Source organism: Vidua macroura, chromosome 4, assembly GCF_024509145.1.
Source record: "Vidua macroura isolate BioBank_ID:100142 chromosome 4, ASM2450914v1, whole genome shotgun sequence".
In the NCBI taxonomy this organism is placed as follows: Eukaryota; Metazoa; Chordata; class Aves; order Passeriformes; family Viduidae; genus Vidua; species Vidua macroura.
This window is the reverse complement of record NC_071574.1, coordinates 44,464,534-44,483,215: the sequence shown is the minus strand read 5'-3', so window position 1 is coordinate 44,483,215 and position 18,682 is coordinate 44,464,534. Positions and strand designations below refer to the sequence as shown.

General features: G+C 37.2%; 1 protein-coding gene across 3 annotated transcripts in view; it reads left to right on the top strand.

The window, feature by feature from the left end:
• ZDHHC2 (zinc finger DHHC-type palmitoyltransferase 2) overlaps positions 1-18,682 on the top strand; it is a 35,397-nt gene that overhangs the window by 6,784 nt on the left and 9,931 nt on the right. For 2 of the 3 annotated variants that reach the window (XR_008436855.1, XM_053976176.1), the window contains exons 2-8: positions 4,193-4,219; positions 6,740-6,834; positions 9,728-9,848; positions 10,747-10,816; positions 12,355-12,387; positions 17,194-17,314; positions 18,081-18,213. Coding sequence is in view for 2 of the 3 variants with exons in the window: in XM_053976176.1 (XP_053832151.1) it covers positions 4,198-4,219; positions 6,740-6,834; positions 9,728-9,848; positions 10,747-10,816; positions 12,355-12,387; positions 17,194-17,314; positions 18,081-18,213 (595 nt within the window). In the remaining variant the exon portion in view is untranslated. The remainder of the gene's footprint in view (positions 1-4,192; positions 4,220-6,739; positions 6,835-9,727; positions 9,849-10,746; positions 10,817-12,354; positions 12,388-17,193; positions 17,315-18,080; positions 18,214-18,682) is intronic. The other variant, XM_053976178.1, reaches the window with a different exon arrangement.

The window sequence follows — 18,682 nt, the reverse complement described above, 5'->3', positions numbered from 1 at the left end:
GTGTAACCCCTTGCAACAGAAATGAGAAAACTGCCAGAAATACTGATACAAATGATTCTACTAAAAATATAAAATTTGGTTTAAATAAACATATTGTGTGCTATTCAGAAGGCAGGGGAAATAGCAAACATTTATTTGATCAAATCCAAAATTAGAGGTTTTTTCATATTAGAAAATTATTTTCCATGCTCTTAAATAGTATAATTTTAGTGTGATCTTAGGGTAAACATCTTGTAGTTACTTTAAGAGTCTCTGTATCATGGTCATTCAAATAAATTTAGGATTTCTCCTGAATCTTTTGGTCAGTTCTGCCACACTGGTGCAAAACAAAATGTTTTCCCACTCTCTCCCCCTCCCTTCCCCAAAAAAAGGCCAGCAACCAAACAAAAAAAACCCAACCAAAAAAAAAAAAAAAATAAAACAACCAAAAAAAAAAAAAACACCAAAAAAAACCCAAACCAAACCAAAAAAAAAAAAAAAAAACAAAAAAAACAAACACCAAAAACCACACCTTCATTTCCTCTCTGGTGCTGTTGTATTGTAGATGCTTGTCCATTACTTTCCCTTACACTGTACCTCCTCCAGGGAGCCTTTGTCAGAGGTGATTTACAATGGCATAAGCAGAAGGACTGGTACTTCACTTCATGCAGATTATTGGATATCTTGCATAGTTCCTTTCTGTCACTGTCTGTGGCAATGTACTTGTTGGGTAGTGCAGCTACTGTCCTTGTAAATGCCAGTTGCAATATGTGTGGAGAAAAATGATGGTAAGATTGAAGGTACTGACATCTCTTTTCATCCTGGTTCCTCATTGCTTTGGTCTCTTACAGTGGTTGCAGCTCAGGAGCATATGAAATAATGTTGGATTTATACTCGGTGGTTAAAAAATCAAAATGACAAGATACATATATTAAAAAAACCCCAAAACCATGTTCTCACCCTCCTAGGGTTAACTGGACATCTCAGCACTTGTGTTTTAGCCTTTGCGGTCCTGTCAGGAGCATTTGGGTTCCAAGCTAGATAATGCAGAAGCTGAGCAGACAGTCCTCTGCGCAGGTGGAGACTCTGGGGAGTGCATTTCCGTCTGGAGATGGACAGAAATTTTGAAAAGCTTTAGGTTTGCTGTCTGGTAGAAGCTGCTATATTTGGATTTGTCTGCCCTTTACTTAGACGCATTGTGGAAAATTTAAACGTCTCGGACACATTAGTAAATACAAAGATTACAATTGCTTTCACAGCAGTGTTCTATGGCATTCTCTTGTAAGGAGAGAAAAATACCACAAATTATTGTGAAGGTTGGTTAAGTAGATTTTGTTTTGAAACTGGTGATTGTGCAATGTATGCTTGGCTGTGACTTTTTAATTAGCAGAGAGTAGTTATTCTAAGAAGACTGGCAAAATTTCTGCATACTTTGCTGACTGTTCAAAGTGGAGAAAGAAAATCAGAATTTGAATAGTGGCTAATTTGTCTTAATCTGAGAACTCCATCACTTTTAAATTGCATATCAGCTCTGAAGATGTCTTTGGTTTTGTAAACAATCATCTGGTGGATGATTGTTTTCTTACAATTTTACAATTCTTGTGCATTATTGTGGGGGAGCATGTCTGCTCCTCAGAGTCAAATGTGTTCCTTCAGCTTCTCTCTGGCAGTTGTCTGGATGGATATTTGGCTTATGAAATTCTAAAGAGTTCAGAAAATTGAAGGTAGAATATAGTTTATAGTGGTTTATGCAACTTCTGTGGTATCTTCTTTTGATTTTTTTTTGAGGAGCTTTATAAACATGGTTGCTTACTGCTTTCCCTCAGGTATGGTAGATGCTTGTTTTGCTGGAGTTATAGTCAAATCTCCATTTTAATAGACCTATTTTATAATTGCAGAATTGTGGAATAATTCATGCTTGAGAGGACCTCAGCTCATCTAGTCCAACCTCCTAATCAAAACAGGGCTAGGTGTGAGGTCTCACCAGGTTGTTCAGAGTTTTATTGGCTTGAGTCTTGAAAAACTTCACAGGTGGAGGCTGTGCTACATGTCTGGACAGCTTCCTCTGCTGATGAATGGTTCTCATGGTGGAAATGTTTTTCCTTGTATCAAATCTGATCCTTTCATTTCAATTTACACTTACTGACTCTTGTCATCTCACTCTGTGCCAGTATGAAGAGCCCAGCTCCTCAGTGCCTCCCTGGAGGTCCTGGGAGGCCCTCCCAAAACCATGTCTTCTGCATGGCTGACAATGCCCTGGCTGTGCAGCCTCTCTTTAGAGGATGAATCCCTGCCAGTTTCGTCACTTCCTCCTGGACTTGTCTCTTGGTTGTTTTGGGGGGGCCCAAATCCCTACAGTGTTCTGGGTGTGGTCTGATGAATGCTGCACAGAGGGGGATAAACCCTTCCCTTGGCTGACCAGCCGTGCCCCTGCTGATGTAGCCCATGAGGCTGCTGGCCCTTTCTTGCTGCCCACCAGCAACTCCATGGCTTCCAGGGAGCTGCTCCAGCCCAGCAGTCCCCAGGCTGTGTCGTTGCAGGGAGTTGCTTCTTTTCAGGTGCAGGACTTTGTCTGCCCTCATGAATTTCATAAGGGCCCCATTGGTTCATTTCCCCAGCCTGTCACGGTCCCTCTGAATGGAAGTCGTGCACGTACCAGCTGCTGTCCCCAGGGTGGTGTCATCTTCAAACTTGTAAGTGTTCACTCTTGCAGAGCATTAGTTAAGGGGTTGAGCAGTATGGCGGCCTGGGGTCTCAGGGGTCCGGCCGGCCCCTCGGGCAGCAGCCGCCGTAGGTGTCCCGGATAGCGCTGTGCTGATGAGGCGCAGCCTGTCCGGGCCCTCGGGCCAGCTCCCAGCTGCAGGCGACCTAGCGAGCAGCTCTGGAGTGATTCCAGCTCTCAGTGATTTCAGCTCTGTGCTCGCTATGTGCCTCGGCAGACGCAGGGATGGAGAGAGGAGAAGCCTGTATGGAGTTCCACAGCGGTGTCTTTATTGGCAGCTCCTGCGAAGGTTTCCAGTGACAGCTCTTCTGCCGAATTGGGCAGAGATGGGGTTTATGTAGGGTTCTGGGGTGTTAGAAATTGTCCAATGGCCAGGGTTGGGGAGAATACAACCTGTAGCCTTACAAAGAGATAACAAGGGTCCGAGGGCAGAAGAGGGGCTGCTTTGGTCCACTCATCACAACTCTGCATTTCTTATCTTAGGTGAGTGACCGCCATAGAGGCCTTGCAGGGCCTCTGCCTGCTACAGAGCAGCACTGGTGCCATGGTCCACCCTTGCAATGTGCAAGATGTATTGAAATGCTGTCTTTAACTCAATCACCAAGCCTGTTTAATCCATCAGTCAGATGGCATGGCTCTTTGGCTTTTCCGTAGGAGTTGCCTTGTGCCTGCTACTTGAAGACCAGCCTGGTGCAATCATTTTTATTAGGAAAACAAGAATGGATGAGAGCTCTGTATATTTACTGTACTGTTGAAGGCACCAGTGTATCAAGCTTGTAGACTGCTTAACTGGGATGGATAAATGTGTGGTGGAGTGGTTTGGGTGAAAAGAGGTTTTTGATCTTGAGAGTTTCTGATCTCTCTGAGATACCTGTTGTGGGATGGTTACTTTTAAATAATGTGACCAAGAGTGGAAAATGCAGTTACAGTTAAGAGTGGAAAATACGTGACACTTGTGTTCTCCCTTCCACGCCTGACAAACTTGCCCTTTCTTACTCTCTTACTGTCCCCAAATTTTGTAATCCCTGAGAAATTTCTTAAAGGAAATGCAACTATTTTCGACTTTCAGTTTTTATGCTATGAAGATCTAAGGTATCACCAAATATTGCTGTCAAAACCGGTTCTGTAGTCTGATAGCTCCAAGAACAGAACATAAAGAGTGAAGCCTCAACCACAGTTAGAAGAGATAACTGCTCTTCAGAGATGTCTTTTCTTGGATTAAACTTGGCAGTTTCAGATAGATGGAGATCCTAGTTATCAGGAAATGAACCTGGAAGGGGAGCCAAAAATCCTTATAAGCAATTGATATTGTGTACTTATTCTCATGATGAAGGTACACAGCATAAAAGCTTCATACTGTGTGACCTTAAACATGTATTGTTTGATGATTACTCTTCCATCTTTGGCTGAAAAAAAAGTTTAAATACTGAGTTACATAACTTGCTATTTAAACATAAATTTTTATTATTTCCTTTTTTTCCTTTTTTTCAGTGACAATGACAAATATCGGAGAAAAAGGTAAGATTTTTATTAGCTATTTACAGATGTAATTCATATATCAGAGTAGAACAGTAGTTGACTAGTAGAATTGAGAAACAGTCTAACTTAAAAGAATAGATTTGTACTTTTCTTGTTCTTCAGCACCTTTTATTATCTTGCTGTTCTTGACTATTGCTGTAGCCATTACAAATAGAGAAGAGAAAAATTAGAATTTTTTTACTCTTCTCACTGGCTTTCTGATATGTCAACTGAAACAATCCTTACATTGTGGTTTTAAAAAATGTATTCATAATACAAAAGGCTCTTGTAAAAGCAGGATTTCTAGGGATGAGCAGTGTATTTGTGCAAATGCAACATACTTAAATGGGAGGCAATTTTTTTCTGCATTTTCTTTTTAACATATTTAAAGAAATAGAATCCTTCAGATATGTAGCCTTGTCAGAATATAATAAAACTGCCTAGTTAGCAGTCACTACAGTCCCTACCCTGAGGCTGTAGCATGTTTAGATTGTTATTCCAGATGCTATTTTAATACTACAGCACAACATGGAAGTGTAAACTGTAGGGCTGCAGAGCTTTTGGAGGAAGAGCTTTTTATGTTTGTGTAATTCCAGCAGATTTCATTAAGTCATTGGCAACTCCCTTGCTTAGAAAGCATGTTTGTCAATAAAGAAACATTTGCTTGAAAAACTTTGCTTCAGTTCAGTGATCTCATCCCCCATATGAATGTAGAAGTGTTATCTGCAGGCTTTGCATTTCAGTTTCTTGCTGCTCCATACTCTGTGGGAGGGGAAGAAAGTGAGTTGATGGACATTGCTCACAAAACACATTAAAATAATCAGCAAAATGTGTTGGGGAACATTAAATTCCCTTATTTTCACTCAAGGCCTTGGTGGGCTTCGGCCAGTCAGAAGAAATTTACCCTGGCTATACTTCTGCCCTGAGATTTTTCAGGAGTGAAAACTGGGCAAATGTGAACAATTTTCTTGTCAGTCAGTTACTGGGGAGTTTTTTTGCAACAATAAAATGCTTAATGCAGATCAGCTAGTGCATCATGTACAAAACTGAGGTAACTTGTCCTACTTTGCTCTCACTATATGCCATGAATATACTGTTGTTTAAAAAAAATACTGATTTTGTTTGAGTACATCTGTTCTTTTTAGAGTTAATAGAAATGTTCTGATAAAAGTGGGGACTATTCCTGTCCAGATGCTTATGCAATAACAAGATGGTCATTTAGTGTATTGTGCTTTGTGTGGAGTCCAGTTCTATCACTTATTTATACTGATAAGACTTTTCTTTCTGTTTATAGACATGGCACATGACTTTTTGCCCCTGTCATCCTAAAAGCTTCGTACAGAGTTGCTACTCAGATTCTGATTAGCTTTTATTATTTTTAACAGTTTATTGAATAACTTTAAATATTTACAATGTTACTGCTATTTGAATAAACACACTTCAGCACCAAAAGTATTTGTTCAGTGTTACTTTTAAGGCAAAATTGCAAAAAGTAAGAACATGCCAGACAACTGTTCCTGCATTTATATGCACCATCATGCAATGTGTTATAAAGAGTTCTCTAGCCCTGAATAATATGACATAAAACAAGACTCCATGAGCTGACCATACAAGAGCATTATTTCAGATCATGAAGTGAGAGTGCGCAGGTTTCCCATTATGATGCTTTTTGAAGATATGAATTTGTGGAAGAATACTCTTTTCTTGTCATTAGAGTAAGTTAAGAAGGGGGTATGAATTTATGATATGCTATTTACTGTAGTGAATTGCTTACTAGGATGAGAGCTTTTAAGTGGAAATACCTATCAACCTATGGCAGACTCTTTGGAAAAGTTACTGTTACCTTCTGTATTCTAGTTAAAAAACTCAGCATGGTAAATGTTGATGTCATCTATTAAAAAAAATAAGAATAAATGCTGACGGGCTGCGAAGAATATTAAGTAGTGAATGAGCACTTGAATCTAAAGGACCTGTAGGTTTTAAAAACCACCCAACTGTCCTCCCTTCTAAAATCTAGGAAAACAAGTTAACTGGATATGGTTACTGCTCAGGTATCATGTGCATATTCACCCCAAGACTTCCCTCACACTTGTCATTGTCCCCTTACGTCCTTTGTGGGGTTGGGGCTTTTGCTGGGGGGAGACATAGTGGGGGTTTGCAAGGCTAGCAGTCTCCCTACAAGAGCTGTAAAGCTAAAAGGCAGAGATGCATCAGTTAATGAGGGTTTAACAAATGTGTAAGGTTTAACAAATGTGCTTGCTGATTAATGATGGGGCTTTAATAGGCTATTAACCATTTTCCTCAGACTTCTGTAATCTATGTAGACTGTATCATGACCTTCCCCACAGTTTGCATTTGCCTTACGTAAAGTTGCAGTGCAGTACTTTTGTGGCAATGCTTTTCCAGAGCCTCTGTATTTACATCTGTTAGAGAACTATCTGTGATGCCTACAGGCACTGTTTGTAAGTACTACAATATCACTGGTCTGTTTGTATTAATTCTGTTCCCTTCTGATTTTAGTTGTGTGCCTGGTTGCTTACCACATATTTTTCATGCTGTTCGTCTGGTCATATTGGAAAACAATCTTTACGCTACCAATGAATCCTTCAAAAGAAGTAAGATAACTTTTGCTTATGAAATAGCCTAGCCAAATGTCTGATTTTGTAGTGTTTGAATGACTTAGTCTCTGATCTCATGTAGTTTTACACTCTGTGGAAAAACACAAATGGTAGTTACAGCTTCTTAATAGGAGTCCGATTGCAATCAGTGTAGTGACCAAGACAAAAAAAAAGTAACAATTTCTCTATTTTTTAATAGATCTTTTTAAATGAGATATTCATGGTAGAAGAAAAAATCCTGTCCACTTGAAAAATATGAGGTATTTGAACTAGTAGCCTGAATCTTTGCCTTGGCAACATCAGACTTTTACATGGGCAAAAATTTATTTCCCTGTGTTTAAGACTTATATTTCTTGTCAGCATCTGTCTGTTGTGCTCTGAATTAAAACTTCTTTCCTGTCTGTTTTGGTATGAAGGAGTTTTTGGATTGTGGTGGGAGTGCACATTAGGTAAGTTGATGGTGGGAAGCCATAGCTAGCTAAGCAGGAAGGAAGCTAGTAAAGAACAGCCACATGAAGAAAGGGGTCTGGGAAGGTTCTTCATCAGTGGCCCCAATGGAAATTCTGCCCATGCAGCTTTTTATAGCTAGCACAATTTTTGGCCTCTTCCATTCTGTCTGTATACAGAAACCCCTGAGTCTTCAGTAGGTGCTGTGTTACACAGCCTCTGAGGTCAGGAGGAATCATGCTATGGCTGTCCTGTAGTTTGAAATACCCACAAAGCAAACACTTACTTTGGCATGAACTCAACTCTAGCTGCTCTGTGTACCAGATCAACCTAAAGTGAATAGCTTGTGATTTCTGTTATCTGTTATGTGGAGGTTCCTTTCCAAATAGTTTTCATTCACTACTAGGATATGTAATTGGGCAAGCAAGTAGATAATTCATATTGCCATCTTCACTGGGGTTCAGTGCAGTCTTTACTACAGCCTGGGTGGGTAGGAACAAAATAAATTAAAAACCTGTTTCATTTGGAAATTACATAGCAAAATGTATGCATGTATATGGTGACTGTACTGATAATTGGAAGGGTTTTCAAATCATTGGGCCGATGCCAATGAAAGCATTTTGACAAATCCTGCTGATTATAGTACAATTCCAAATCCATCATACAATGCTACTGGAGAATTTCAAATGGGGTAGAAAAAGCATTGTAGCTGAGTAATAGAAAGCAATGTGTGGTGTTCCTATGTTCTTTGAATTTACACAGTGTTGCTGGCAGTGAAATCCTTGTTTTTCCATGTCTTTTTCCTATTCTACTAGAGCAGTATTTTAAAAATTTAATTAGGGTATTTTGTAATGTTAAGTTACTGATTGGCTTCCGTTTTATAGGATGAAGTCTGCAAATAGAAAAATAAGTATCTTCAAGTGAACTGAGCCAGCAAATACTCACTTGAAGACTGAAAAACAAGCTTTTGCATTTTGTTTTCATGAATACTGCAGCTGGTGCAAACCACACAGCTTTCTTTTAAGCTTATTTCAAACTTTTACATGTAAAGTAGGTTTTGATGGATTTTACTGTAGTGTGTGTTGTTCTTTACTTGTGCGTACCAGCTTTATACAAGCACTGCATGAAGATGGGAGTGAAAATGGGTACCCAGGCACAAAGGTTTTAGATGTAGGACTACTCTGAGGAGCGATAAAAAAAGATGGAAAAGTAGCTCTGTTTACATCAAATAACCATTTTAAAAAAGTATTCTAAACTAAGTTTCTGTAGTGAGAAATCTTATGTATCCCAATATAAATCAACTCAGATGTTGGTAAGAGTGTGGTCTTGCAAGGGGAAAAAAAGTGGTGACCTGAGAAACTCAAGTTAAAAAGTGAATATCTGGCTTCAGCTGGAAGTCTGTGGGCTTTGTCAGGAAGGGTGGAGTGGTGCCTTCTCTATGGAAGTGAGAATAGGCTCCTAACTGCATGTTTCTGTCTGCTTTCTTATTTTTACATGCATTATTTTTTTTAGGAAAGAAAAATCAATATTATTGTAATTATTAGCCTTCCTGTAAACATAAATGCTGTGCAGAGGGCTTCTTTTTCTGGCACAGGATAGAGACAGCTCTTCCTGCCAAATGTGGACTTCTTTTCAAAGGTGATTTTGTATCCTCTTTCTCTGATAGAGATACCAAAGGCTTCTTCCTGTTTCTAGAAGCTACAGTGACAAAGCTGGCTATGTTGATGTGTTGCAGAGGACTTTGAAGTTTAAGAAATTTGGAGTATTTAATGTATACCAAGCATCTCTTTCAGTAATTTTTACCTTTTCACCACTTGCTAGAGCCATGTTTGTTATTGTTTTGGGCAGTGACAGAAGCTGCCATTTTATTCAGGAATATATTCAAGATATGGTTATTTTGCCATACACGACCCATCTCTTCCTTCTCTCAGCCAGTCTCTAAGGTAAAAACACATCCTAACACCTGCATGAAGAGAATAGCAGTGGCAAAGAATAAAAGGGAAAATGCCAGACACCAGAAGAGAAATAAAGCTGTCTTTTCTGCTATTACTAGTAGTGTATTTTCTTTCAGTTAAACACTGACATCCCAAGATTATATTCACTAGTTAATATTTGGCATTACAGAAGTAAATTGACTGATCTTTTAGAGGAATGATAAGCTCTTGATCTTTTTCTTGAAGAATGTTGCTTAATACTTCTGGAACCATTCAGCATTGCCTCTATACCAAATCAGAAGTGATTTTAATTTGGTCTTCAGCTGCCATAAAATGAATTAGTTGCTGTGGGAATACTGGATCATTTGCTGTAATACACTGTACATGTTGCTAATCCATCTTTATATAATGTGTATTTATTCCTTTTACACATCTACAGTTACATGTTTAACTTGGAATGTTGTATTTCTTGGAATTTAATATTTCTTTGATTTTAAAAATTATTCCAGTTTCATCTATCGTATTCAGACAAGGAGTCCCTAGAGAGGGAGCCTAGAGGTGAATCCCAGCAAGAAGTCTTAAGACGGGCAGCCAAGGATCTTCCTATCTATACACGGACAATGTCTGGAGGTAATTAGGTGTTCAGGAGACTGACAAAGGCAGGTGTCTTGATGTACTGCTTAAACTAATTAAAAAAGAGTTTTCAAGGGTTTGGATTGAAGAGAAGAAGTGTTTTTCATATTTCATAAAATAATAAAGTGGTTCAGGAGTTTTTATTTAGCTTTGTGCAGCAACATTTATTCAGTGTATAAAGATTGTTGGGAAGTAAATTGCAGCATACAATTTAGGATTTTAAAGTGGATTGACAATGCCTTGCTTTTGTTTTCAAAATGATATTAACAGATAGCTTGTGCTACTAACAAGCTGCAGAAGAGGCTGTAGCATTCATTAACTGTGTAAATATCTTTTATAATAGATTAAAAAATAATAAAAACAGAATCACTGTCTGCATGTCATGTATAGCTAGCTAGATCACAATAAGAAACTGTTACTGTTTTACTAGTTGGTCATTCAGTTGCAAGAACAAAAGATCTTGCAAACTAACAGTTAATCTAACCCTACTCATATTGTCAGTTTTTGAATGCTGGCTAGCTAAGCAAATCCAAGAGATAATATCACCTAATAAATTAAAGCTGTTAGAATAATAGCTTAAAATGGCTGTATTGTTGAACAGTCTTTAACGGTCTAGTGAGGGTTTTGTTGGTTGTTTTGCAGAGCTATAAAGCTTGGGGGGGAAAAGAAAGATTAAGATGATTAGCAGAGATGACAGAAACGGGGTTTTTTGGTTCAGTCTGGTAGATTCAACATTGCAAGAATGCTTTGCTATTAGCAACTGCTTCTGATCACGCTGAAAAGCTTTCCTGGGGGATCTGCTAGGTTGGCTGATAGTATTTACTTTTGCCCAGACTTCAGAAATCAAAATGTGTAACTGTACATTGAAATCTAATCTGGGAACTTTTTTCTTTAGCAATCAGATACTGTGACAGATGCCATCTTGTAAAACCAGATCGTTGCCATCACTGTTCAGTATGCGACAAGTAAGACTATCCTTAAATAAGTGATTTTCTGAATTAATTTTTCTTTCTTAGCACAGAAGATTTTATTTTTTATGAGTAGATTTTTCAGGCTTAATATTTTGGCAGGTACACTTTTTTCCCCCTTAGATTTTCTTTTTTTGGATTTAGTTCTCATTTACTTATTTCTAAGGGAGTCTGTAGCTTAGTCTAATACATTTCATGACTCCCTTATGTATTCTTTACATAATGGTTAAAAATTATAAATATTAATAAAGAATTTTCCTTAAAAATATAACCAAAAATAGCTGATTAAAAAAATGTACTTCTTTTGTTAGAATCTGCATAAGCATCACTACCTATCTCAATCTAATAATGATGTCACTTACATCTTACCTGAGGTAATACACTTAATAGCCTATTTTTTACTGGTTAACTTGCAGGTTACTTTTGTTTAAAGAAAGAAACAGCCAAGCATTTTCCCACTTTTATCTGAAGCCATAAAATGAAGTTCTTGTTTGTCTCGCACAAAAGGAAGTTCTCATCCATACTCTCCAGAAGTCTGATTGCATTCTAATTTAATCTTTCTTTTGGCTGTTCACTCTGATCCTTCTCCAGTTTGCTTGGATGTCTTGTGTTTCTTCACTCTTGCCTCCCAGTGCTTTATACTTCTAACTTGGAGAGAAGACATTTCTCCAAAAGGAGGTTTATTCTTAGCTTTAAGGCAGTTCCAAGTACTCTTCAGCTGATCAAACATTACAGCACGATTGTGAGGTGAAGACATTGCTTTGTTCAGGAAAGCAGCAGAGGCACTAAAGAGAGGCAGAGTTGAGGCAGGAAGAGCATCTTGGTTGTGTTGTATGGAATGGTGTTTGCAGTGTAAGATAGGAATATAGTAATGCATGTTTCTAGTGAAGAAAAAAGGTGACGTTATCCACAAAATGTGAGTGAAATTTGCAGAATGTCATTAGTTAAAATATTTTGTAGAATACCTTTATTTTGTCTTTATCAAAATTTGCTCATTTCAATCATATCTGATTTTCGTGTGAGCATTTTATTAATGAAGAGTGATTAATTGCAAAAGTGTTTGGGATTTTTCATACAAGGTAATCTCTTCAAAACCTTTTATATTTGCATAGAAACATGTATATATTTCTATAAAAACAGACCATGTTCTTGGAACTACGTTTAGTTGTATCACTACATAATAGTTGAATTAGCCCAGTTTTTAAGGCTCTGCCAGAAAATAAACAATAGTTGAAAATCCTATTCAGATTGAGGACCAAATGCTAAAGTTGACCAAATCCTATAGATTGCATCTTCTTGACATATCAAATGTTTTCAGTTTGGCTTATCTGCCCTTTATGTAGTTCCCTTGTAGGTAAACTGTATGATGTGAATTTAAATAGATGTTTTTATTAAACAGATTACATAACATACAGTAAACATGGATAACCCGTAATCTGTATGTAAATAATTTAAATCTGGCATGTAACTTTGCTTCTGACAATATTTTTGTTGTCTTTTGGCGATGCTTGGAATTCTGCTGGGGTTTTCAAAAGATGCATTTTGAAAATGGATCATCACTGTCCTTGGTGAGTGTACTACTGGTTTTCTTATGTTCTGATTTGGTAAAATACACTTTTGTGGGGCCTGCCATGATGATGATGCTTCAGCATTCCTAGAGTTAGATGCATATGTGAGGTTACTGGTCTTGCAGAACTGTTGGAGTTATTTACTGTATGCCTTCTTTTCCTAGTTTTGACATACAGAAAGAAGTTCAAATATGATTTTTCTTGGACCTTTGAATTAGGTACCTCTTTATGTTTTTACAAGTATGGATGAAGTAGACTTCTGATCAGTGAGAACTTCTTTTAAGAATTGCATATTTTCTTCATCGAGTTTGAATATTACTGTGCCTTAGTTGCATTGAAGGGTGAAGTGCTACCCTAGGTTTAAAGGGCAAGGCTGTGCCTAGTTCCTTTTACCAAAGCTCCCAGGACAGGTGGAGTGGGCTTGCTGGAAATACCAGGTTAGCACTTTCAGTATTATGGGTTCTTTGTTTTCTTTGATTCATTCTCCCCTCTGCCTCCCTCATTTTGCTGCTGTGTCAGCCCACACAGTGGTTTTGTTCTCCTGTCTTTTCTTAGCAGCCTTTGGAACCAGTGGATAGACAGGATGTATAATTAGTTTTATGTCAGTTTGGCAGGTGTATCTCACAGAAATAATTAAAGATAATTGCTTCGTAAGGTCCAAGTTTAGAGGATTGAGTGGTACATGGCAGTTCTTCACCATATAAAATGATCAGAAAAGCAGAATCCCCTGTGTTGGACAAACTGAATGGTAGATGGTTCTAAGCAGTTGTTTTGACACCTTCTTACATCAAATGCTAGGACAGAGGAGGCTCTGTCCTGGGGCATGAAGGGTTGCTGGGGTCCCCCTGTTTCTCTTGGTCCTGACTACAGCATCTGCCATAATGTAATTTGATTTTAAGCATCTCATCTTATTTTGCATCTACATGGTAGATACAAGTGAAAGAAATAGTGTAGGGTAGAGTTTTTTTGCTGTAGGGATAATCAGTATGTGAAAATTGAGGATGTTCAGTAATAGTAGTGTGCTTCTTAAAAAAAGACACAAACAAGAAGAACAAACAAGGCCACAACAAAGCAAACAGGTAAAACCACTGAATGTGGAACAAATTTCTTAGAATAAAAAAGACAATTTCCTTTTTTCAGCTTTTTAATAGCTGCCTTGTCAAAAGCTCTAAGAAAAACAGTAAACAGTTGCCAGGCTATTCCTGACAAAATATCCGTGAAAAGTCTCAATATGACTATTAATATTCAGTATTACAAAGACTTCTTATAAGCTTTGTAGTCTCTTCTGGATTTTTTTGTGCTTTTATGCCTTAAGACATTTAAATGAGAATGTCCTTCATGTAAGCTTCAATTTCAGAATAAAAATCCATTGTATCAAATAACAAATCATAAACAGTACTTAGGTTTTGTGTAAAAGGACAGTGAAGTGTTATTTCACTAGGGCAGAAACTTCTAGAAAAATTCTGTTTTCCTCTCAGTAGCATTTGCTTACAATACATGTTTGCACTCTTCTTAATCTAACAACATAAACATATCCAGTTTGAGAGAGTATTTACACTGCTCATTGGTTTTAATCTAATAAGTAATGGGTGCAAAAATAAAAAATACAAATAGAGAATGTAATTGAAAGATGTGTAATGCTTCTTGATGGAGAGATGTTCCTTTTGTACTCCAGGTAACAGAAATGCATTAAAAAAGAGGTATTGTGTGTTTTTTCCTAATTTGAGCAGATGTTCACAGTTCCTTGCTCACCCTAAAAAAATAATTTTGAGGAAGAGATGAAAGAGTTTTGAAATACTGCAGAGGTGCTGATTAAGCTTTATAGTTTCCTGTAAAGACCCATGTTCAAAGGTTCTTAGGAAAATATATGGCTATCTTGCCAACAAAAGTAAGGGTGCAATTCAGTATAATGGATGGGCTTTAGCCTCTCTGGACATCATTAGGTTCTGCTTTGCTTTTCATGTTGCGATTTTTTGGTGGGAGCAAGTTGGGTGGGAAGGAAGGGGGAAGGAACTCACGTGATGCTTAGGGAGAGCAGGGAAACAGCAATGAGAGCTATCTCTCTAGTTTAATATTCTGCCAGGAGAAGGATTTCTGGAGAGAGGATGGGTAAAATTAACCTATGGAAAGTAAGATGAAGCTCTTGGAAGGCAGAGGTAATGAGAGGTTGTTATGTCCTAGCCCCAAGTCAGCTGTCTTCTGCTCTCTGGGAGGCTTTATTTTGGCTGTCACTCCTGTGCTAATGGAAGTGCTGTTATAAACAGAAATATTTAATGCTAACTGTCCACTAACTACTCTGAGAGGTTTAAGTGATGCATTGGGGATTTCTAGTGCTGCTGCTACTCACTATATACAGATGGAACTGCAGGTGGGAATCCAGTGGTTTGAGGCATCTCCAAAAATACTGTTTGTATATAATACTCTTAGTACTAACTAGGTGCATTTAGGAGTACCTTAGGTATAATTCAAAACATCTCTCCTTTATCTTTTGAGTGATCCAAATAGTTAGCATCTCCTGGATTCTGTGATGCTTTTTGTTAACTGACTTGCCTCACCTTCAGTGCCTTGTAAATTATTTCTTTGCCTGGCATTTTCAGTAAACTAGCCCCTCATACAGGAATGATATATATTCTTTTTGTACTTGAAATTGGAGCATTTAAAATGTTAGCTGTAATCCAAATTGTCATTCTGGACTGTTCTGACTGTATGAATGTTTTGCTGCAATGACATACCATTATTTAGCTGGTTGTTGGTATATTTATCAGTTTTACTCTTTCTCAGAAATGTTAGACTTTAAATCTAACCACCGTTCTTGAGGTTTAAGATTTGATGCTACATGCTCAAACAGTACAATTACAAAACCTTGGTGTTTACCTTCTCTTCAATCTTCTGATGAACTATTCTTTTCCAGTAAGACCTCTGTAGTCTGGGGCCTTGTTAAATTTGAAGGGAGCATAATAATTTATGCAAATTTATTTTGACATGTCTACCACATGCCATTATGCAAAACAACAGTTCGAAAGAAATCTATCTTTGATTCAAGAAATTTCATCTTTGGGGAATGATTTTTCACTTGGTATTTCTTTCTCACATCAAACAGTGTCTTAAATAAGAACAGTTCAAAAATAAGTATCATGAAAGGAAAGTAGGATTATCATAGAACACTTGAACCTGAATTGCTTGCAGTTTATCATTGAATTGCTTACTTTGACATGTTTAATGAAAAAGCCCACTTCACTGTGTAGAATTTTATATTTACTTTTTGATAAGAATAATGATGAGCTTGCAAATATATCTTATTTTTCTTTAATTAGAACAATCTGTTGTGAGTGCTTAACTGTAGTTAATACGAATGCTTAGCTATTGCTGCATGTTTAAATGAAAATGTAAAATTTAATGTTTAGCCAAGATGTTAATGTTTTGTCTAAATAAAACTTAGAACAAACTGACCCAACTCACTACCCACCCTAATATAGGGTAACAGTAAGGTACAGTGAAAATTTCTTTGGTATTTTAAGATTTTACCCTTATCTGATTAGCATGCCTTCTACCATTAGCCCATTAGTATCAACAGCTCCCTAAAGAAGAGAACAGTTGTAACAAGTAGTAACTTGTCCTGCACTTCTGGAAGCTAAAGCTGAGCCTCAACACACTCTTTTTTTTTTTTTTTTTTTTTTTTTTTTTTTTTTTTTAATTACTTATTTTTTTCCTTCTTCTTTTCTTAGAATTATTTATCAATTCACAAGTATCTTTATAGATGTAGTCTTCTCTTAATTGCCTGATCTGTTTGACAGCAGTATCAGTTAGGTTTTTTTAAACTCATACGAAGAATTCTGTCAAGGTTAGTGCAAAGATAATTTTGATTAGCTTCTCAATGCAACCAAATAAAAGAGGAAGCAGTTTACCAATAAACTGCCCATGGGGAGCACGCAAATATTTTTTCATTTGGTGGGTGTAATATCATTATATGTTCAATAGCGCTCTAAAATTCATAATACTTAGTATGTTGTCTCTAAAGGAAAGCTATTATGGTACTAAATGTACCCTCATCATCATAGTGTGTACTAGTTGCTCATTATCATGTATAAAAATCTTTGCAAATGGGAGGCAGGTATCTTAAAGCCCATAAGTGAAAATGATAAAATGAAATTTATTTTAACATTTAGATGTGTTTCTAATGTCTTATTCCCTGTCATGTTGTCACTGGTATGGAATGTTTTCTATTCCAGAGTAGCATTTCTCTCATTCTACGTAAATATAAATATTTTTAGGAATCTCATGAATGTCCTTACGATTGAGAATATTACTGAAACATTTTAAGTATATAGTATGATTAATGAAGGAGGATCTGGATTAAATGAGCCTGCTATTTTTCTCACAAAATTCAGTCAAGTTTCAGTTCCTGGCTGGTTACTGTCCCAGCTGACATGCAGTGTGCCTAATGGTATAACATGGATACTTACCAGCAAACTAAAAAAAATAGCTAACTGCAGTCACATTTATATCAGATGTGCTGAGAAAAAGTTACATACCATAAGTGAAAATTTAATTGCAGTAAGCTGTTAAAAGCAGTGTTACTTGGTAAAGTTCTTTGGGCTTTTTTGTGGTGGTGTTTGGATTTGGGTTACACTGATTTGCAAATTGAAGCTAAATCCATTCCAGTAGCTTGAGGCAGCAGAGATAGGAAGTAAAACTTGGTTTACATGCTGGTATAAATGTTTTTAGAGTAAATAAGTTTAATTTAAATTGGATGAAAGCAAAGAAAACTTTCATGACATTTCCTTCTTATGTGTTTGTTTTTATCAGGGTGAACAACTGTGTAGGATTCTCCAATTACAAATTTTTTCTTCTCTTCTTGGCTTACTCGCTACTGTATTGCCTTTTCATTGCTGCAACAGATTTGCAGTACTTTATCAAGTTTTGGACAGTAAGTACTCTGATCTACATACTGTCTTTGAAGTGTGTGGAGTTAATGCTGTGCAAAAAGTCTAAGATTCTAAGGGGACCTACAGAAAAGCTAAAGATAGACATTTTTACAAGGACATGTAGTGATAGCACAAGGAGAAATGGCTTTAAGCTGAAAGAGGGCAGATATTGATTAGGTATTAGGAAGAAATTCTTTACTGTGAGGGTGGTGAGGCACTGGAGCAGGTGGCCCAGAGAAGTTATCAATTCCCCATTCCTGGAAGTGTTCCAGGCCGAGTTGGATGGGGCTTTGAGCAACCTGGTCTAGCTGGAGGTGCCCCTGTCCATGGCAGGGTGTTGGGAACTCAGTGGTTGTTAAGGTCCCTTCCAAGCCAAGGCATTCTGTGATTCCAAGGCATTGCATTGTAAGCTAGTATCTCCTAATGTCATGTACAAAAGTATAGCCTATATATACAAACATAGCCTTCATTTTTTCAAATTATTCTTCTCTAAAAGACACTTCAGAGTTCAGATCTAAATTTCAGATTCTTGCTCTCAGTATTTATAGTTCCCAAGAAAGAGCCTGTTTCTTTAACTTAGATTCTATCACCACCCTAATTGCATGGCTGTCTGTACATAGAAGGTATATAATCCATTTATTGATATTCTTGTTGTGTGGTGTATTTGTCTGTGTGCTGAATTTGATTTGGCTGAATAGAGGATTATTAATAATCAAATGAAATAGCTATTTCCCCAATTCTAATGGCTTTTTTTTTTTTAATTTTCAGAATGGCCTTCCTGATACTCAAGCCAAGTTCCACATCATGTTTTTATTCTTTGCTGCAGCTATGTTTTCTGTCAGTTTGTCTTCTCTCTTTGGGTATCACTGTTGGCTTGTCAGCAAGAATAAATCTACATTAGGTAAGTAGATTTAATGCTTCTGTGTTTAATAGCAAAAAATCAATAATAAATGTATCGTATATGCATGAGGGTAAATAGAGGAAGTGGGAAATTCTACACTGGTTCCTTGGATCTTGGTTAGAAGACTGCCAAGTTCTTCTGCTCCCTGGAAATTTTGACTCTTTCTCTCTTGTCCCAAAGGGCCAAGTTATTAATAAACTTAATGTTCTTCCTCTCACTGCTTTCCACCACAGTTTGTTAGCAGAAACTGAATAAAGTAAATAACGTGAAATAAAATCAAGATAAATTCCTAATAAACGTTAGGTGGACTCCGTGCTCACACACATAATGCTTGAATGCACGTATGTCTGATCACAAAACGTAATAAAGTCCAGAAGACTTAAGTTCTCTACTGCATGCTGGACTGCAATAATGCCAATTTGCAATATAGTCATTAAAATTTCTAAATCTCTAAATGCTTTCCTGTTGA